This window comes from Ictidomys tridecemlineatus, chromosome 1, assembly GCF_052094955.1.
Source record: "Ictidomys tridecemlineatus isolate mIctTri1 chromosome 1, mIctTri1.hap1, whole genome shotgun sequence".
Taxonomy (NCBI): domain Eukaryota; kingdom Metazoa; phylum Chordata; class Mammalia; order Rodentia; family Sciuridae; genus Ictidomys; species Ictidomys tridecemlineatus.
The window spans coordinates 23,185,529-23,207,634 of NC_135477.1; the positions used below are offsets into that span (position 1 = coordinate 23,185,529).

The following is a 22,106-nucleotide window of genomic DNA, read 5'->3' on the forward strand; positions in this document are numbered from 1 at the left end:
ACCTGCAATAGCAAGCCTCCAGATGCTGTGACAAATGTGAATTTTCCCCATAAATGACCAAGGCAGTCTGTATACAACAAATTCAGTCCCCGACAAATTCAGTTCTTACACCGATGTCTAAGACACGGTAGATAATAAACACAGAATTATCAGGAGGTCAAGAAAAAGGGAGACCCTTACTGGGGAATAATTTTAAAATAGGCTGTGTGAGGTCCTTTCCCCTTGAACGGCTGATGAAACTTGCGCCCATCCGTTCCCACCCTCCCATCATTCCAGCCATTTTACAGTTAAGTAAACCAGACTTCTATCTAGTCAATCATAAAATTAAATTAGAGAGAAAGTTCACCTTGAAAGAGCAGGACCCAGAGGCCAGCAAAGCAGCAGCAATTTCCGGTTCTGTTCATGATTTATGGATCTGAGAGCCACGCCCATTTCCTAGAATCGGAATGCCGTGTCCTGAGCTGCTTTCGTCCACCACACCCTTCTGCCATGGTGTTCTGCCATGATGAACTTCACCAGGTAGCGTTCTCACCTGGATCACTGCAGGTAGCGTGTCCCTAGCCATCATAACCCTCTAAGTAATACCCTGCAGTCCTTCATCACTACTTGTACACTGAAGGGGAGGGTCCTCAGTGTTCTCATCTGTATAATGAACACTCAGGGTGAGATAACCCAGCACCAACATGCTAGGAGGTCATGTCCGTCTCCTTTTCTAAGGTAAACCGCCCGGCATTTCACGCCCCCCCCACCTGGCGCACTGGTGTTCACGGTGTGCTCACCAGCAGCACCTGAGGTCCGGGCAGAGGGAAAGCAGTGTCTGGCACTCAGTGAGCAGTCAGTGAGGGAAGGCTGTGATTAGAACAAAATCGGGGTGCTGCCTTTCAAACAGACTAAGTATGATCGTGTCATCTGGTTACTGGATATTAACCGAACCTGCCGTTGGTGAGGGTGGGAGAGTGGAAGAAGACCAGGAAGAACCTGGCTGGGCAAATGGCCTCTGCTTTTACAGTCAAGGCCATTTATAACTTAGGCGAGTAGGTAAGCAAGTGTGGGAGTCCACTAGTTGGAGGTCTTCGGGACCTGCCTGAAGCCTGAGGCCCAAGTCCCACCCCCTCAGCAGCTCAAAACTCATCATTTGAGCCGAGATGCCTGGCACACCCGGAGGGCACACCCAGAACGCTCTGGCAATTTCTACCTCAAGTGTACACCAAGTCAGCTTTTCTGCCTCAAGCCAGGGCTTCTCTGATTTGAGGGTGGAGACAAGCAAAGGCCCTTCCATCTGCATTCAGAAGCAGCTCAACACCCCACCGGGCATCTCGACCAACGGGGAGTGGGAAACCATTGAGCACATGTCCGACCTCCCTCTCCTTGACAGCACAATTCTGCAGTAGTTTCTGTGGGTGGCCAGGGAGAAACGCTCTCCTGCTCCCTTGATTCAGCTTGGGAGGGACCACCTCCCACAGGACTGGAACCCCAAACCTCATTTCAGTGTCTGATTTGAGGGAACCCAAACTAAGACACATATGCAGGGCACAGCTCGTTCAGGGTGCCCTGATGTCCTGTATGGAACACCATTCTTGTTACCCTGCGGTTACAGACTGGGTGATCCTTCAAGGCCAGAACCAAGCCTGGTTCATTCACCCTGGCATCCTAGGTGCTGGGCACACAGGTGGCGCCCTGTAACTATTGAGCAGATGCACATTCAGGGTTCTTCTGCTGTGGCCTGCATCACAGGCAGGAGGCCACCTTTGGTCTTTCTGACAACTCAGGGAAATGCTTTTCAGTTTTAGAAAAGTGTATAAAATAAAGCTAAGGGTCATTAGCAAGGGGAAAGACACGTTAAGAAGGCATATCTTTGTGGAGCCCACCCGCCCTGCCTGTCTCACTGTGGAGCCCAACCTCGTTCACCTCGGATTGCCACGCTGCCACACGGCCCGCGGCCTGCTCCTTTCCCTCCCTCCCATCTCCTCTTTCCCTTTTGATTCTCAGGCTCTGCACTTCCATCGAAGAATCACAACAGAGAACCGATCAAAGAAATCGAAACAAGTAAAGCTGATTGCATGGCTGCTCTTTCTTTACATCTCCTTCCCCCCAGGCCTTGAAGCTAGATACGGCAAAGTACCCACTTGTGGGCCAGGAGTCTTTGACAGACTTGTTTCTGGAAAGCTCATTCCGTGCTGTTAAGGTGGCCAGTAGGTAAAACTCAATATATGAACGTGGAAATCCACATTTCCAGCTATTCTTGAAAAATGGGGGATTTGATAGCATAAGTCCACCTTCGGCTGGACCTAAGAGATGGGACCCAAGCCCCCCATGCTGAAGTTCCCCTCATACTCCCTCCTGCCTTTGACCCTGAAGCCCTGAGGAGTGGCCATTTCAGATTGGGCTAAGCAAGTTTCATTTGGTTCTTTCTTGTTTGTTGCTTGGCTCTGAGGGTGAGGGTATTTGAGTTGCTTCCCTGTATTTAAGTGCTTGGGAAAAACAAGTTCCAGCTGCTTTGGGTGCTCCTTGTGTTTCTAAGTGCTTCTAGCAGGAGGTTACAGCTTCCTATTCTCATGCTATCTTGCCAATGCCGTGTTGATGGTGATGGTGATGATGATGATGATGTCATGATACCTGGGTAATGAACAGCAGTTACTCAAGGCACAAGCCTGCCTCATCCTGCAGAGGCTTAAAAAAGAAGTAGTAAGCCAGGCACAAGTCTTTCATCCCAGAGACTTGGGAGGCTGAAGCAGGAGGATCTCCAGTTCAAAGGCAGCCTCAGCAACTAAGTGCCTCTCTCATAACAGTAAGGCTGGGGACGTAGCTCAGTGGTAGAGCATCCCTGGATTCCATCCCCAGTACCACCAAAAAAAAAAAAACCTTAACCTTAAAGGTTTAGAAGAGAGGTAGAATACATGGAGCAATACCAGAGAGGAGAGGCCACCAGGTGATGCAAGTATGCCTTGTTTGCTCTTGTTTCTTTGAAGGGCAGAGTGGCCTGGAGGGAAAAAGAAGATACCAATTCTGGCAAAAAAATACAGATGTCTTCATTTTCCCTCTGGAACTGCAAAGTGAGGAAGTGAGGCTCCAGAGCCATTTGCATGTTAACCCTGAGCAAGGGAGAACTGAGCACATGCACATGAATCAGCCTGCCTCGGCACAGAGAAACACTGCAGTTTGCATTGAGTTTATAGATCCATAAACCCACTGTAAATTGCAGACTCCTGCAAAGTTAGAGTTAATAACAAAAATGGAAAGGGAACAAGAGGAATAAGTCCCTAGCCTCTCAGTTTGAAGATAGAGCATAAATGTGTCTAAGACATCACTTGCTGAAGGACTGCTGTTCTTCCAGCAGGTCATCAGTTCCTGGACAATATTAATAGGTGAGGTGCTAGGGCCTGCCTCTGTAAAGCTTATGTTCCAGAAGGAAAGGATCATTGAACACACAATTATGATGATTTCAAAAATTGCAAATGTCATGTGTGACATAAAGGAGAAGCCAAGGTATAGGAACATGGACCAGGACACCTAACCAAGGGAGAAAGGGCTGCTTAAGTTACAAATACTCTGCCAAACACAGTGGGGCACACCTGTAATCCCAGCAGCTTGGGAGGCTGAGGCAGGAGGATCACAAGTGAAACCCCGTCTCTAAATAAAATTCAAAATAGAGCTAGGGATGTGGCTCAGTGACCGAGTGCCCCTGAGTTCAATCCCCAATACCAAAAAGAGAAAAGAAACAAAGCATTTACACTACAGTCTCAAGAGGAAGAAGCAGTCCTGGCCAAAAGCCTGTCCACCTTTATTTGTCCTTTATTTTTATATACCTCATACTGCATCTGGCAGTGAAGTTGGAAACAAATTATGAAGTGTTCAAAGAGCTCAAAGACTAATGGGGAAAATAGGTTCCCATCTGATCTGCTGCTTGGAAATGATGGAGGTCTCTTCCACACCTTAACACAGATTTAATAGTTAAAATTTAACTTTATTTTATAAAATTTAATAGTTAAAAATTATTCTGATGCTCAAAAAGAATTCAACCAAAATTTTTCATCATTGCAAACTGTCCTGTTGTGAATGAATGCCCAGGACTTCTCTAAAAATTCAATAAAACACATGGAATTGAGAAACCACCCAATCCAATGGAGCATCTGGGACTTTGCTGAGATAGCAAGGTGTATTGTTTGGGGTAACACAAGCTACGGGGAATCTCACAGCAGGCATAAGCAGCCCAATCACGCAGAAAAAAAAAGTGGGGGATAGCAGATTGAATGACAAATTAACCAAAAAGGAGTGAGACAGGATGCTAAACTTTGGAGGCCTGGAAAAAATTCTTGGTGATTAATAATGTTATTGATAATAATAATAGTAATGTCCATGATAACACTCTTCTGAACTTCATATGCATCAATGTGCTCAATTCTTCAGGTAGGTACTACTGTTGTCCCCATTTTCCATATGAGAACACTAGGGATTAGAACAAGAGGTTTCTGTTGATGGCAACATGTCAGGCAAAATAACCTGAAATCTAAAACCTACAGCAATGCCCAGGTTAAATAAACCAACCTATCCCTTTCCTCACAGAGCAGAGTTTACAAGTAGTTTGCTCAAACGTCAAAATCAAAAGGTGACCTAAAGCAGTGAAGAGCTACAAATGGAGGTCATCCCTTGAAGGACCAGACTCACTGTAAAAACGGGCCTGGCTTTCATCGGCCACAAGAGGACAGAAGCTGAGGTGCTGGGCTGGTGTAGAGAGTTGGGACTGAAACTCTCCACATAAAGAAGCTACACCCTCAGTGAAAAATACAACGGAAGGGACAGGAGGACCACAGGGAAACCCACCTAAGTCTCCTCTGCTCTGGGTGGGAAAAAAAAGTTAATTCTCAGACAATTTGAATGCATGGTCCCCATCAGAAGAGGCTGGGGTTCTAACACAAGTAAACCAAGTGGTCCAAGAAGCCCCAATGTAAAGATTTAACATAAAAAAAATAATCCAAGCAAATGATATCTCTTAGGGTACCTAGCAGAAACAAGTAAGGGAGCTGCTCTTATCCCGGACTCTTCCCAAGTTCCTAAACAAAGGATTTTTTTTTTTTTTTGGTACCAGAGATTGAACTCAGGGGCACTTAACCACTGGGCCACATCCCCAGCCCTTTTATTTTATTTTATTTTATTTTATTTTATTTTATTTTATTTTATTTTATTTTATTTTTTGAAAAAGGGTTTTGCTAAATTGCTGAAGCTGGCTTTGAACTCATGATCCTCCTGCCTCAGCCTCCCTAGTTCATGCCCAGCAACAAAGGCTTTCTTAAAATGAGCTCATAATCCAAAATCAATCTCTCTCTCTCTCTCTCTCTCTCTCTCTCTCTCTCTCTCTCTCACACACACACACACACACACACACACACACACAAAATCCACCATGAAGAAAGTCAGCAGTCACAACCAACAACAGAAAAAAAATTTCAAGAACTTCAAATAATAAAATACTCAGATAAAGAATATACAATGTATTTTAAATTAAGTGAAGACATAAAGGAAGGAATAAACTATGAGGAAAGATCAACATAGTGTCAACAAAAATCAGACACATGTGAAAAAGAATCCCTAGAAAATAAAAATAAAATCATTGGAAATAAAACCTCAGTGACTATTAGCAGATAAGCACACTTTAAGAAGGAATTGATGAGCAAGAAGAGAAAGCTAAGAAAACGTGACACACACAAAAAAAGAGAAAGAGAGAAGGAAAATATCAACAAGGTCTGGAGGTAAGGAAGAAAATAAGAAAACTCAACACATTTCTAAAAAGGGCTCCAGAGGAATAAATAAATAAAGAGAATGAAGGAGAGACTGTAGAAGACAGAGGAAACCTCAGACTCAGGAAATCAAGTGAGTTCTGAGCTTAATAAGTAACATTAAGTTCACACCAAGATTCACTGTGCTGAAACTCAAAAGCACCGAAGGCAAAAAGAAGATCGAACAATCAAACCAAAGAAAAGGCAGGTTTCCTCAAAAGCAGCAATAATAATTAGATGTACAGCCAACTTCTCAATAGATCACTAGAAACTAGGACACAAAGGACCAATATCTTCAAAGTGCAAATAGAAAATAGAATCCCCAAGTAATCTTTTTACAAATAGGCCAAAAAAAATTTTTTTCAGAGAAGCTAAGGAGAGTGGCAACCACTGCAGAACAGATCACTGAAAGAAGGATGAAAAGATGTACTTCAAAAAGCAAAGAGAAGAAAACTGGAGATGTAGAGAAGGAGAAGACCAAAGAATCAGGGTACAACTTGGTAAATCTGAATACACCAATTCCATAAGATAATAATGACAATGACCAATGTTGGGAACACTGGAGTAACTGGCATTAAAGCACTGCATGTGCTACTTGTAAGAAGGGTAAAGATGCTGATCAGTTTTAGATGTGTTAAAGATTGATGTCAACAGCACGTGTTAAATTTTTAAGGGAATCCAAGAGAGAGACAGAGATGAAATTAGGAGAGCATATTTAATGGAATCCAAGAAAAAGAAAATTGCATGGAGTGATGGTGACTCTTTGGAAAAAGAAACAAATAGGACGAAGGCATAGGCAGAAACACAGAGGAAAAGGAGACCAGAGGAGAGAGGAAGAGGGAATAAGGAGAACTCAATCTAATGAAAAGCAGGATTAGAGGATCTTTTTGAGCACTAAAAAACAAACAAAAAGTCAGGCTAAATAATATAAAATAAGAAGATAGAAAAACATCTAAGATTCTCAATAAACATCAGTGAATTAAACACACCAATAAAAAGATTAAAATAGCCTAGCTGGATTTCTTTTTATTTACAAGAGATTTACCGAAAATATAAGGACACTAAAATTGTAAAAGTATAGAAAAAACATTTTTTAAATCCAACTGGTGGAGCTATACAAACACCAGATTCATTTTTAAGTTAATTTCTATTGGGAGCGCTCTTTTTTAGTTTTTTATAATGCTGGTGCATTATAATTATATGTAGTAGTAGGATTTGTTGTTACATGTTTGTACGTGCAACAACATGACAATATAATTTAGTCAGTTTGAGTCCCCAGTACCTCCCCTGTCCCTCTCCCTGATCCCCTTCCTCTTCTCTACTGATCTCCTTTCTCTTTTCATGAGATTCCACCTCCTCCCACCCCACCCCCACCTCTGCATATCTCTCTCTCTCTCTCTCTCTCTCTCTCTCTCTCTCTCTCTCTCTCTCGCTCTCGCTCTCGCTCTCGCTCTCGCTCTCGCTCTCTCTCTCGCTCTCGCTCTCGCTCTCGCTCTCGCTCCAAAATTGAAAGAAAACATATGACCATTGACTTTCTGAGTTTGGCTTATTTCACTTAACATAAGGCTCTCAAATTCCATCCAAAGGGTGGGGCAGTGGGGGGGGGGGACTTACATTTCTTGTAAAATACTAAAGGCACAATTCCAGAAAGAAATAAAATCTGTAAACCTTTACTCACTATTATGATCCTAATATAAAATATATTTGAAGTTTAAAAATGACAGAAATTCAAAGAGAAATAGACAAATCCTCAAACTTTTTTTCAGTCATTCGGCAGACCAAAAATTGGGGAAAGTATGGATTTGGACAATACAATTAACAAGGTTGTTCTAATAAAAAAATATAGAATCCTGACCCCTGAATATTTAAGAACTTTTTCAAACTCAAGGAACAGTTATAAAAATCAACCACTTAGCTCACACAATGCAAGTCTCAAAAATTTCAAAGAGCCAGGAAGTGGCACACGTCCGTAATCCTAGCAGAGGCTGAGGCAGGAAAATCTCGAATTCAAAGCCAGACTAAGAAAAGTGAGGTACTAAGCAACTCAGTGAGACCCTATCTCTAAATAAAATACAAAATAGGGCTGGGGACGTGGCTCAGTGGTCATGTACTCCTGAGTTCAATTCCTAGTACCCGCCCAAAAAAGTTTCTTTTCAAAGAATCCACCTAATACAGACCACAATGAAAAAAAAGTGAGAACACGTAGAAGAGAACTTAAACACAAACATATTCAGAGACTCTTAAATGTATTTTTAATTATCGTAAAAGAAACTGCAGATAGTTTTTAAGACTTACTCTCAAAGGAGAAATAATTCTGAAAATAGGAAATGTTTAGAACTCAATGAAAACACCATTTATCAAAACCTGTGGGAAGGAACTAAAGAAATTACTTAAAGGATATTTTATAGCTTCAAATGCTTATATTTTTTAAAAAAATAAAAGACTGGGGATGGGGATGTAGCTTAGTGGTAGAGTGCTTATCTAGCATGTGCAAGGGTTTGGGTTCCCTTCTAAGAAAGAAAGTGGGGAGGATAGGAAGGGAGGGAGGCGGAGAGGGAGAAGGGGAGGTCAGGGGAGGAAGGAGGGGAGAAAGCAGGGGAGAGGAGACTGAATGTTAATGATCTGGTTGTCAACCTTAAGAAGATAGAAGGACAGAGTAAATCCAAAGTATGTAGAAGGAACGAAATAATAAAGCTATAGCCCCAGTGAGATATAAAAACACACTTACAATAGAGTTTTGACCAAACTCGAAATGTGATTCTTTTTAACATTTCTAAATGGTGATAACAGAAGAGGCACGGTAGTGACGTGGCAGGAAGTGCTGACTCTAGAGCCACAGGCCTGGGCTGAATCCCAGCCCTGCCCCTTACCATTGCATGGCCTCAGGGCAGTGCCCTGTGGCTGGCATCTGAGGAGCCACCACTCAGACTCTGGACAGCCAATGCCCTATGCCCACACACCCACTGCTTTCCCCTATGGCAAGACTTCCCAAGTTGTGGACTCTGACCCAAGGATCTTCTTCTCCTGATGAAAATGGGTATTACTGTCTCCACCTTGCAGAAGGGAGAACTGAGGTTTGGATAATATATGCAATTCCCCCCAAATCATGGAACCATCAAGTATTGGGACTGATTCAAAGCCAGATTCCCCCCAATTTAAAAGTCTGCAATCTCAGCCATTCTGTGAGAGAAGACAAAAATCCCTGGTGGCCACTCAGGGTGATGATGCTCAGGAAAACTTTACTATAACAGCTCGGGAGGCTGAGGCAAAAGGATCGTGAGTTCAAAGCCAGCCTTAGCAACTGTGAGGCACTAAGCAACTCAGTGAGACCCTATCTCTAAATAAAATACAAAATAGGGCTGGGGATGTGGCTCAGTGGTCGAGTGCCCCTGAGTTCAATCCCTGGTACCCCCTAAAAAATTAACTAATTAATTAAAATTAAAACCAACTTTACCGTATACCCAATATTAGGGGAAAATCTCTCTTTTAAGATCAAAGGTAAAATAGCAGGGGACAGATGCTGCTTAAAAATGACTATAAGTCCCTACTCCTACTAGGTAGATTATAGGCTTGGGAATGAGAAATAATATGAACAATTCTCATATTTCTTAGACACCATGGAGAATGCTAAGATCTTTCAACATCCCTCTCCAAAGGTTCTACTATTGTCCCATAACACAGATTCAGAACCTCCAGTGCAAAGAAGTTAAATTCAAGTAGCTACAAATCGGGAGAGGCAGGATTCCCACCCAGGCCATCTGGCACGACACTGTCATTCTTATCCCCATCAACCTTCTGGGCCCTGACTTCTCGGTCCATCCCTTGGAGATCACAGTACCCAAGCCCTGGACTGGGAAGAGCAGAGGAGACAGGCAGGCCAGCCCCCACCCAGCACAGCCTCTGGCACAAGGTAAGCCAGGAGGAGAATGAAGAGGGTGGAGCTGAGGGTGAGGAGGGGTAGAAGTCACAGAAGGTGTCTCTACAAAGACACAGGCCAATCAGCTCCAGGAAAACTTCCTGCATCGGATCTCCAAAGGCGGCTTTCCATTTCCTGCACACAGACCTTCACCAGGACGGCTCATTGGTGCGGCACGTGAAGGCTTGTTTTCAAAATCAGAATCACAGCATTTCATATTATAGGAAGATAGGAAGAAAAGTATTTAAAAGGATCTGTCAAATAGAGCTGTAGGGAAGCGAGGAAAAAGAAATGCTCACATTACCCGATTGCAGTGAGTCTAGCCTTGAACTTAATTTTCCAGAATTCTTGAAATATCAGTGATCGCAGCAGAAAAGAACAATTAATCAGGCCGCGTTTGTTCTCTATGTGTGAGTCGCTGTTGCCACCTACAGGTAAACACGGGGCGTGCAGCGCTGCGGAACCGCTCATCCTCAGGACAGAGCCCTGGAGAAGGAGGCTCTGGGGAAGTGGTTTGTTTGCAGGATGCAGAAAACGCAATGATACCTGAAGGAGCAGCTCTTTCTCGACCACCTCTTCGGTCTTGCTGATGAGGCGCTTCTGCAGGGTGTGAATTTTCTGTATCATCTCAAAGGTACTGGGGTCGCTGGCCTGTCCGAGGGGAAGAGCAAAAACCGGCTCAGAGGTCATCAGTTTCAAAACACCAAGGTCCCTACGTAAAATAATTATTGTTTTATTGAGATCTCCTGCAAAGCCACAGCATCAATGTAAAGAGAATTAAAACAAAACAAAGCATGACAGGTGGGATAGTCATAATTACCTGCCCACCACCCCACCATGGTTTTCCAATGTCTTATCTAGGGATCTAGTTCGCCAATATATGGGAAATGGGTGTGTTGACTCCACCAATAGGAATAATGAGAATAATGACAGTGACCGTATATGAGACCTGACTCTGTCACCATGGGTACACTGGGCTGCATTTCCTACAACTCATTTTAGCCACATAAGACAGTATTTGTCTTCCTTTCTTACAGATCACACAACTGGGGCTCAGAGAAGTTAGGTCATTTGCCCAGATTGGTGAAGGCCAGAGCTGAATTCAAGGCCCACACACACCAGGCTCCAAATGCTGCTGCTGTAGCTCAATCCCAAGGTCAGAGGCTGTCCCTCCCAGCTCCAGTTTCCATAGGAATAAGCTTTGTTCCCTCAGTTTTAGGATCCACTCCCCTTTAGTCACCATCACCAAGAAGATTCAATACAGTTCCCCATGGGGATAGCTACAGGGTGGGGATCTCTGCTAATAACTGGCTGCAGAATGCGGCCATGGTATTTCACTCCTGGATGGAGTTATCAACCTAAAAGGCTCTGATGTCTCTTCAATTGCTATCTGTGCACAATTTGAACAAGACCTATGGTTATAAATTGATCCATTGTCCTCCAGTCCGCCAGCCAAACCTTCCCTCTCAACTGTTCTGACGTTTTGAATTAATCTAGCAAGCTAAATATTTTTAACTGTCTCCCAGAGTCTTCATTTTCTAATTTTTTAAAATAGAAATTGACGCCGAGTTGGAAACTTGAAAGATCTGCTTGAAAACACACGGAATAAACGAATGTGATGGCAAATGGATTTAAACACTTCAGCTCCACTTCCCCGGACAGATCCACACGGTGGCCGAGCTAGTAAACGAGACACCACACTTGGCATGTGAAGAGGAATAAATGAGGGTCAAAAAAAAGGGAAATTAAAGAGATGTTGTTGACTCTGACTTTGAGAAGCACTGAGCAGTGCCAATTGATACCCATATATTGGGACTAGGTCTGGCACACATCTCTTGGCAGGACTGGATGTTATTAAAATTCAGGCCTCATGTTTACATAACAATTTATAATGCATTAGCCTTAATGCTTTCTTCATTAAAAGGAAAAAATAAAAATGAAAAACAAAAACCTAGTTAGCTGATTTTCCAGCCTGCCCCTGATCTTTCTTGTATCATAGACTTATCTCTCTCAACACCCTAATTGTTCATTTACTGGAATCCCCTTCTGGCACCCACATTGCTTGGTACAACCAGGAGAGTGCCCTCTTTTTCTTGAATAAGAAGAGTTTATCTTTAACTGCTATTTGCAGTACTGGTGGTATTATCCACCAGGAACTCATAAAATATCAAACGAAATTGATTGCCCATCTTCTACCTCTAAGACTTTGGCTATGTCCCCAGATCCTAAAGGGTTTGGCTAGAGCTTTGCAAAGAGGGCTCTTTCACAAAACCATTTTTCATGGAAGAAGGAAAAAAAATAGAATGCAAAGACCAATTGAAAGATGATTAAGATGCTGGTGGCCCACGTAGCTAAAGGCCATTAGCAATCCAAGATGGACAGGCAGTTGAGGGATAACTGGTGGACCACAAACTCCCTAAACAAGAAAAAGAAATGGCAATTGGTAAAGCCAGTACACAGCTTCCACTGGGTCTTTTTTCAGGCAGAAAGGATTTCATTCCAGACTTTTAAAACAAAACTCAAATGAATTCAAATGGAGCATCTGGTTCTGGAATAACCCAATTTGCATGGCAGCCAGTCTTACATTCTAGGTGACAATTTGCAGAGCATTGAATTAAAGGGCACTTCTTAATTGTGCTTTAGGTTAGAAGCCTCCAGCAGTGTAGGAGAGAAGATGGGGGAGGGGAAGAACATTCCAGCAGCTGTTACCTCGAGCTTCCTCCATCTGTGCACATTCATGGGGTTCTCCAGTTCCTCCTCCAGGGCTCTGCAGCGGGTCCTCTCCTTTAAGAATTCTCTTTGCATGTGAAAAAACTCCTGCCTGAATAACACAGACTTTCTTTTGCAAAGAAATTCTCTGCCCATTTGATCCCCCCCTACACACACACACACACAAACACACACACACACACACACACACACAAGCTAATGCCTAGTCTTTTTTATTTTTTATTTTGAGGCGGGGTCTTAAGTTATCCAGACTGACTACAAATTTGCAATCTTTCTGCCTCTCAGAGTCTCTGGGATTACAGGCATGCGCTACTGTACCCAACTGAACATCATCTCTTTAAATGGCCACATACACACTACATCTTGGGTAGAAAGTTGGAATTCAGGGGACTTTTGTGAACACTGAGACCAGCCTCTCAAATCTGGTTAAGGCGTAAATGATGTCAGTTCTTGCAGAGCTCGAGAATTGCCTTCGCTTTAAACAACAACAAAAATGTGGCAGGCTTTAGAATGTTGATTCTGTATATTCACGGAATTTAGAAGTGTGTGAAATGAAGGAGGTGAATGAATTATGAGAGCTTCAATATACTTTCCAATGTTTCTAAATGTCTGTACAGTACAGTGAATGAGCACACAGCCCCTAACAGAGCTATTGAGGCACAGGGGACCACCTGGCAGCAATCAGGCCTCCACCTCCACCCTCACTGCACGCCACACACTGGGATCACGGGTGGAGGCGGGGTGGGGGGGAGAGCTCTGACAACATCCCTTTGCCTGAACCCAATTCCAGAGGGACTCTGCTTGGTCCGGTTTGATGCAGGGCTTGGACTTCATGGGGTTTATAGTTCTACTGGTAATATTCCTGTGCAGCCAGGACCAGGAGACAATGAGTCAGGATTTGGGAGATCTTCTACCTGGCATTCCCCAACCATAGCACACAGGTGACTGAAAAAGTCCCAGGCACCAGCTCTGCCTCAGACATACTTGCAAAATCTTCAGGAATCTCTAGTTAATAGGACTGTGCTGCAGCCGTCCTCAGGATCCTGTGGGCTACCTGTCACCCTATCAACCAGAAGTTTGGTTGGGAGGTGGAGAAGCAGCAAGCACTTGCATTGACAGGAGCAATGAGGACATTAATATCTGTCCTCGTCTGCTCTGGGTGTGCAGATCACTAATGCTAAGCCATTTCTTACTTAATTGCTTCATTTAAACCAATAATACAACTTCCCCTCATTAGCAAGACAAACCATTCGAATTAACGGCATGAGGTTCACATGAGATAGGGAGCCCAGAACAAGGTGCTTAGAATTAAAAGCATATTTGTAACAACTTCGATTCTCTAGGGTGTCTTTGGAAGAAGAGGGCAAAATGTTGGCTACCATGTTTGATGGCTTGCTTTCTATTAGACTTTGTGCCAGGCACATTACATTTGTTTTCATATTTTATTGTAACTACAAGTCAAAAGCTCAGAGAAGTTTAGTGATTTGCACAAGGTCACACAAGGCTGAGATTAGAATTCATGACTGCTTGCTCCCAATCTGTATCAAGTTGTCTTCTCATTGAAAAGAAAAATAAAATCCATTGTCCACGAACTAGCACTATTGAATAGAAATGGATAAAAGTTGGTCCTCTATGGGTGTCATAAAAATAACTGGTGGCTGATAGTCCTGGAGATCTTTCAATAGCTACTTAGGATGAAGCCATTTGTCTCTACAATGTCAATGGTAGTAAAGGTGTGAGTGATTCTCTAAGCTCTTCTTTAGATTTCTTTTCTGCATTTCCCATGTTTTCTACAATGAATTTACACTACCTTCATTACCCGAAATACAAGCAATTCTTAAAAAGATTTAAAAATATATATATTGATCCATCCCTGATGGTGGCTGTCTTAGTATTCCTGAATATGTTCCCTGTGTCTAAATATCAAAACTATCTTCTAATTCAATTAAATAAAGAAGCAGATCCAAACTGTGTCCTTATCAGGAGTGGTCAAGGAGACTTCCTCTACAAGCCCCTGGAGAATACGGACAGCTACTGGAAAAAGATCAGATGCTCTTATTTGGTTTCCTGCAGCTCCCCATATAAAACAAAGTACTGTTTTCCCCAAGGAAAAGTAGATCTCAGGCACCCCAGATTAAAAAAAAAAAAAAAGATGAAGATACACACTAAGCTAAAGTAAAGCTGCAAAAGATAAATCAAGAGTGAGAGAGAAAATCTGACTACCTTCTAAGAAAACAGATTTGCAAATAGTGGTAGAATTAAAATTTTCACCTATCTCTTTTCATCCCATATATAGTTCCAAGATCAAAGTATAAAGTTACCCGGATGAAATTTAAATATTGCTGCTCCACCCCCTACACACTGCCTTATTAAAGAAATTCACCTTTTTTCATTGGGGAAAGAAATTTTTCTGAATCATGACTAGTTGGTGTTTGTGATATGACTTGAAATGTCCTTTTTAAAAATCCAGAATCATTCTTTTAAATAATTGTTTTTTCTTTTTTTTTTTTTTTTTTTTTTGGTACCAGGGATTGAACCCAGCAGCACTTTAACACTGAGCCACATCCCCAGACCTTTTTTTTATTTTTTATTTTGAGACAGAGTCTCGCTGAATTGCTTGGGGCCTCTCTAAGTCGCTGAGGCTGGCTTTGAACTCGTGACCCTCCTGCCTCAGCCTCCGAAGCCACTGGGATGACAGGCATGTGCCACCTTTTTGCACTTGCCCAAAATCCCTTGAAAGGAAACAAGTTCGTTTTCATTTTGCTTGGTGGGCAATGTAGGGTGGGATGGGAAAGTTCTTAATCCTTTCTTGGCTGATAATGTCATCATGCAGAATCCATTTATCCAATTAATTTGATGAAGACTTTCAATGACCAACAGTCGTGAGAAGCTCCCCGCAGAGTGCCATGCCCTTACCAGTTACCTGAGTTCCTCCACGTTAGCCACGCTCCTGGCAAGGATCCCCTTCTCCCTGCGAAGCTTCTTGATCTCAAGTTTGAGGATCCGCATGTCCTCCACCCTCTGGTTGTACTGGCTTTCGCCCTTATTCATCACCGACTGCTGGATCTTGATCTTCTCGTAGAGCAAAGCTAACTCGTCATTGCGCCGAACAAGCTGAGACCCCAGGATGTCTCTCTCGCTGATGACCTAGAAACGAGGGGAAGGGCCCCCAGGAAGGGAAAAGTCACGCTTTTCATGGTGGCTGCAGCCTTCATTCAGCCCACGAATATCTAGCAAATGGCCATGTGGGCGCCACGTGCACCGGCCACTGGAATCGCCTGCTGGACCCTCAACACTGGGCTCCTCCCACGAGAGTTGGGGTCCCTTTGAAACGAGAAACCACTGTGCAATAAATAATTTGTAATAATGTTAATAGCCCAGCGGCCCAAAATTTCTTGGCCCGTGGGTGGATCATTTTGTTTGATGGTATATTTTTTCCAACCCATTTGTCATTTTTTGTTTTGTATTGTTTTGGTTTTTGTTTGTTTGTTTTGATATTAGGGATTGAACCCAGGAGCACTTTACTACTGAACTATATACCCAACCCTTTTTATTTTAATTTTGAGCCAGTCTGCTAGATTGCCCAGGCTGGCCTCAAAGTTACAATCCTCAAGCCTCCAACTCTCAGGGCCTCTCCAACCCATTTGCTTTTTGATGTTTGAATTTCAACAGTCTGGTCAAGTACCACCACTTCTTAGCGTTCTTGTAGGGACTAACTTCTCTCTGCCAGGTCCTTGAAATCATTTACATTTCTAAGCCCCACACTACACATTTGAGTTTCTAGCTCCCAAATATGTCATTATTAATTGCAATTACATATGAGCTATTATGTTGCCCTAGAATGCAAGCTCATTGAGAGCAGGGAACTCGTGCTTCTCTTGACCAAAGTGTCCCCTGTGCCTGGAGAAGGGACCGATGCCTAAGAAGTGCTTGTAAATACAAGCCCATCAAATGAGTGACTATTTCATCCCCAATCAACAAGAGATGGGCCTCTGCTGCTGACCTCCCAATAAGGCTGGCATGGCTGAAAGAGGACAGAGGAGTCATAAAAATTGGAACTGATCACTCGTGACTGTGGTTGAGAGTCTGATGAGGAGACTCTACCTGGTCTAACTCCTTCTTCTGCCTCAATCGTTCCCCATCGGCCTCGGCAATGATTCGCAGGAGTTTTCTCTCCTCGGCCTCTTGCTTTTCAATGAAGTGTTTCGTCTCCAGGGCTTGTTGTCTCAGCTTCTGCAGCTCCGCCTGAGAAAGAGTAAACGATTTGAACAAATTGCCTTCAACAGCAGCACAAACCAGGACTACGGGGCCAGGTTTAGATGCCCAGTTAGGCTTATGCTTTCTTTGATGTTTCATTGAACATGATTTGATCACTCTCACAAGCCCAACAGAGACCTACAACACACACACACACACACACACACACACACACACACACACGCATGCATGCAGGGGCACTGACAAGGAAATAGCAATGCCCCATATCAGTGACGGTGTTTTTCTGTGAGTTGTGCCCTTGAGGGATTCCTATCACTTGTCTGTATACATGTAGCTTCATTGGTATTCCACAGCATGGCTTCTCTCACCAAGAGAATTCACTAAGAATAGAGCAGAGGAAGATGCAGGGGTGAGAACAGGCTTCCATTCCAGGCATGGTCCTAAGGCCACCAGTACATTCACTACAAAGCAAGAGCCCAATGCAAGCAGAAATCAAATTAGCCAAAAATAATTTTGAACTACTACTATGTGTCTATCTAATGGAAGCAGCCTGATGAGAAAGAAGGGCCAGACTCAGCTGTGAGCTCTCTGATAATGTGTCCCTGATGACCCAGCTGTAAAAAGATGTAAGCCACCAGGCACAGTAGCGCATGCCTACAATCCTAGCGGCTCAGGAGGCTGAGGCAGGAGGATGGAGAGTTCAAAGCCAGCCTCCACAACATTGAGGCACTAAGCAACTCAGTGAGACTCTGTGTCTAAATAAAATACAAAACAGGGCTGGGCATGTGGCTCAGTGGCAAGAGCCCCTGAGTTCAATCCCTGGTACCAAAAAAAAAAAAAAAGATGTAAGTCTTAGTCCTAAGATATTTCCAACCCAGATGATACACAAATATTATGCAAATATTAATTAGCCCAGGCAACAATTTTTCAGTAGCTTTTTTTTTTATCATGAAGTAAATTTATGTCACAGGAGATCGAAGGAAAAGTCATCAGTGAAACAGAGTCATCAGGGACACATTATCAGAGAGCTCACAGCTCAGTGTGGCCCTTGAGGTTATATGGAAATCATAGGAATGATGTGGGAGAGGTGCTATAAACTGAGAGAAATTCTTCCCATTGAAGGACAGCCCACTTCTATTCCACAAGTCGGTTTGTGACTACCATACCCTCGGCACGATGCTGCATGTTTCACCAACTCTTTTCTCCATTTTATTAACATAATCACAGAGACAAAAAAGCAAATAAGTACAGCCAGTAAGTAGCAGAGCTGAGAGTCCAACCAGGTGCTTTGGATGCCAAAGCCTGTGTTCCTGCTACTGTCACCACCCCATCATTCCCAGTGAAATCAGAAGATGAGTAAGACAAGGATCCCACACCCACTGGAGACGATGAACAGAGCCACTGGGGTGAACACACCATCAACCTGTGTGAGGAGGACATGAGAAAACACAGGAAGGAGTTTCCACTTCTGCCTGGAGTAGAGAAGAAAGAACCAGTCAGGTCCCTGGTCGAGAAGGAGGCAGACCAGGAAGCCACATCCATCCCCTGTGGCTGGAGTAGAGAGCTAGGTAGGATCCAGCAGGAGGTGAGGCTGGTAAGCAGCTGGGCTGGACTGGGAAGGGCTTTTTGCACACCATGCACAGGATGGAGCACACACTGAGGAACCAAGATGTGTCTTTAAGAGGTTTCGTGCCCAGCTAAGAAGGACAAGTGACCCAATCGAATGAGGAGGGAGAGCTTTGCTTCCCCCAGCCCATGCCTGAGCTCACAGGAGACGTGATAAGTTGACATTAAGGCTTCAATGTGTCAATTGCTTGCAGGTTGCCAGATGACAGTGAAAGACTTGTAATTTTTCCTTTCAAGTAAATATTGGGACTCACACACACACACACATAAACACACGCCCAGAAAGGTCACCAAGACAATAGACAACTCCATACTTACACGTGCCCGTGAACCAACCCAACTCAGGTCAAGGTCTGCCTCTCACTCATGAACACCAAGAGTCATGAATGCCACCCCAAACCGCAGAAGATACCAAGATCCCAGCAAGAGATGTTTAAATTAAATGCCACCAGCTACTGTAATATAAAACCAGGGGTTTCTTTTATGACATTTTGTTTGTTCATTCATGAAATATGTTTTTTTCCAGGGATAAGCAAAAGGAAATGCTTATTGAGAAAAGATCTGGTCTAGTATTTACCACTTACAGGTTTTGCCTGATAGGAAAGTCAGGGAAGAACCAGCCTTTCTGTTTCTATAATCATTTAAGGTGACAGCAGAGACAGCAATAAAATACCTGTTTGGCTCCTGCTTCCTTTAATAAAACTTTTATTTTCCCATACCTGCAACACTCACTTCTCTGTTCCTAAGTGCTGAGAGCTGATCAGAATCCATCAGCAGAACAAAATGAAACCCCTGTTATATTAAAATGCAATCAACAGTGTGTAAAAGTATCTGTCTGGAATGTAAAACCGTTCGTGCGTTTGGCATTGCTGGGTGCTTTTTTCATAATATATCAAAATTCCGAGTGGTCTCCTTATGTCATAAATTTATGGGCTGTAAACAAGATGTGGCATTAGACGCTGGCAGCAAATGTGAACATCAACAAAATACCTTGGGTCTAATACATTTAGCAGTTATAAATCTGAGCTGTCTCACCCAGGAAAGATGGGAACAACTGCTGTGCACCCAAAAGCACATCAAGCAGCATCTTGGAGGGGACCTGAGGTTTCTGCACCCGTCAAAGTGTTACTGGTGGCAGGAAGTTGTAATGAGATGGCAGGACGCACCATTCAGTCACTGCCCCTGTCATGGTATGATTTTGTGGAAGGTGTTTACGAACTACATACCATCTCATTTGGCTTGGAGCATAAAACATATCTCAAGAGCTACCCTTGCAAGAACCTTGTCCATTCCTGCATGGACGACCTGAAGTCTTCTGGCCACAGAGGAAGTAGGCTGTCTCTCTTTCTCTCCCCGCCCCGCCCCTGCCACCCTGTCTCAGATAATAGCTCCCACTTTCTGTCATGCTACAGAATCCATTAAGTAAAAGGATGTGGTGCCCTGGAGCGAGGTCCTAATGTAGTACTGAGTTCTGGACCCAAGAGAATTTGTCGTTGGATTATTCACCAAGAATCAAAGTGCTGTCAGATAGATGGAGGATGATTGGGTAGTGACGAGACAGAATCATGGACCTGTTAGCACTAGAAGACAAACACTGCAAACAAGATGGCCCCTTTGGTGCTGATGAAACAGGACTGGCACAGACTGGGCAAGGGGACACAGATGCAGCAATATCTACAGAGAACATTGACATTGTCATAACCATGATATGCTGACAATGTCCAGAATCCCAAGAAGTCCAAAGAACCCGGTAGCAACTGGAAAAGGAATTTTGGAAGGAACAAAATTTTTCACTTGAGGAGGATACATGAGGGTGAGGGTGACATATGACAACAATTGTTTGTCTACAGGCTTGGGGGAGAAAATTGGGTTGTCCTGTCGAGAGGTATATCATCCTAGCAAGCAGACTAGGACTTGTCCCTCCATCAGGGATTATGTACACACACCACTTTGTAGACCTCACAAAAGTAAGATGAATGTGTCATGGGGCAAAGTTACTAGAATCAGTCCTCCCTCCCCCCGTGTTGGTTTGCAAACTTTAGATGCATGAAATCCAGAGACCTGTGTAGAATGTGATTCAGATTCTTAAGCTGAAAAAGTCAAGAGGCTGAAACTCAACACTGAAGCTGTCATATTTTTCTAAAGAATGTCAAACAGGCTTAATGATAGGCCGAAATTATCCAGTCGGAGCACCACTGCAAGTCATCCTTGGATAACCTCAAATAATAAATCAGGTGGGTATTCTTCCTCTGTTCCCCACTCTTGCCTTAATGGGAAATGCTGGAAGAAAAAGCATCCAGCTCCACAAAGCCTCCAACCAGTGACCCAAAGCCATCCCAACCAGGGATTCCCCATCTGGAGCTCACCCTCCAGAGCAGAAACCTTTTGATCACCCTTCATTCCACCAGCTACCAACTCTGCTGGTCCAGGGCCACAAAACAGGACCCTTTGCCCTTTATTTTATTTTATTTTATTTTTATTTTATTTTATTTTATTATAATGCTTCTTTGGCGCTATACGTAGATGCCTGTTGGTGGATACTAACTCACATCAAAGTATTGGTCTTTTGTACAGGAATCACTTATTCTAGAGCAGAATTTTACAGCAGGCAATTAATTTCACCCTGGACTCAGCTATAGGTAATAGTTAATCTCTTGGATAAAGCATCACTTGGGAAACAGAGATGAGAATCAATGTCATCCTCCAAGAGAAAGAAATGATTCACCCAATGAATTTCACGGAGGCCTTGATAAGGTGGGCCACGAGGCCCCTGGTGAAGCAAGGTTTATAATGAGATCCTTCTGGTTCATTCAGCAACAAATAAACCCCATCCCACTGCAGGTTCCAGGGTGGGTGAACTGCTCCCATGAAACTGTTTTTGAACAGGGGATAAGGGCAAAGATTTAGGATATTTTCAAGTTTTAAAAAATATATGTATATTTCTTTATATGTAAATAAAATTTAATGCAGAATTATTCTTTTTCTATCGTAAGCTGCAGTTGGGGAAATGAAAGTCTCAGATAAATATATCAATGACCGTATCTTTTTTTTTAACCATATCTCAGTAGTTCTATTTCCATGAAAACCTACCATTAGGTTGCCAAAACCTACCCATTATTAGATTGAGAGTATATATTTCTATCTATGGCATCTTAGAATCAAGGAAATGTGATATTAAATCTGTCCAATGCTAGACATACTTTTTTAAGATAGGGACTATATTTGAAAGCTAATATATGCAAAAACTGAGGTGTTCAGTCTCTAATTTGTTGTAAACAGTTTCTGTGAGCAGTTCTGAAGCATGCGCATTTTCAAAGGAAAAAAATGCCACCATTGTCTCCTTTTTTAATTCCTTGGTCACATGAAGTAGAAGGGAAATCCATTGGATCCAAGAGGGAAAGGAAATGATGTCAGGGTTAGTGATGTGTGCAGTGAAACATGTTTGGTTAGAGAATTTGAAATGGTTTAATTATTTGGTATATTTTCTCAGAGTCCTTGTATTATGTTAGTAGAAACAGAATGTTCTACACTGGTAGGTTTGAAGGATATGTCCTCGTGAGATCTAGGGAGACAGGTGGTCCCTGGAAGAACAGCTGCAAAATTCTTAGACCCACAGAGGAAAGTGAACATGAACCTGGCTGGGAGCAAACCAGGTGAAGACAAAGCTCTCACACCTGGTAGTTAATGATTCTTCAGGCAGAAAATTCACACATACACAAAGGAACTTGACTAGGAACAGAGACAAACTGTCATCTTATAGAAAGGCCCAGCCAGAGAAATGAAAAGTTGTGCTCCCTTTGTGTCCAATGAATCAAAATGCATTCTGTTGTCATGTATATAAC

The 22,106-nt window shown here is 43.1% G+C and overlaps 1 protein-coding gene across 1 annotated transcript in view; it reads right to left on the reverse strand.

The window, feature by feature from the left end:
- Positions 1-22,106, reverse strand: part of Cfap58 (cilia and flagella associated protein 58) — a 95,350-nt gene that overhangs the window by 39,062 nt on the left and 34,182 nt on the right. The window contains exons 12-15 of the mRNA XM_040272962.2: positions 16,525-16,665; positions 15,344-15,567; positions 12,400-12,511; positions 10,237-10,341 (exon numbers count right to left, since the gene is read on the reverse strand). Of these exons, the coding sequence (XP_040128896.2) occupies positions 10,237-10,341; positions 12,400-12,511; positions 15,344-15,567; positions 16,525-16,665 (582 nt within the window). The remainder of the gene's footprint in view (positions 1-10,236; positions 10,342-12,399; positions 12,512-15,343; positions 15,568-16,524; positions 16,666-22,106) is intronic.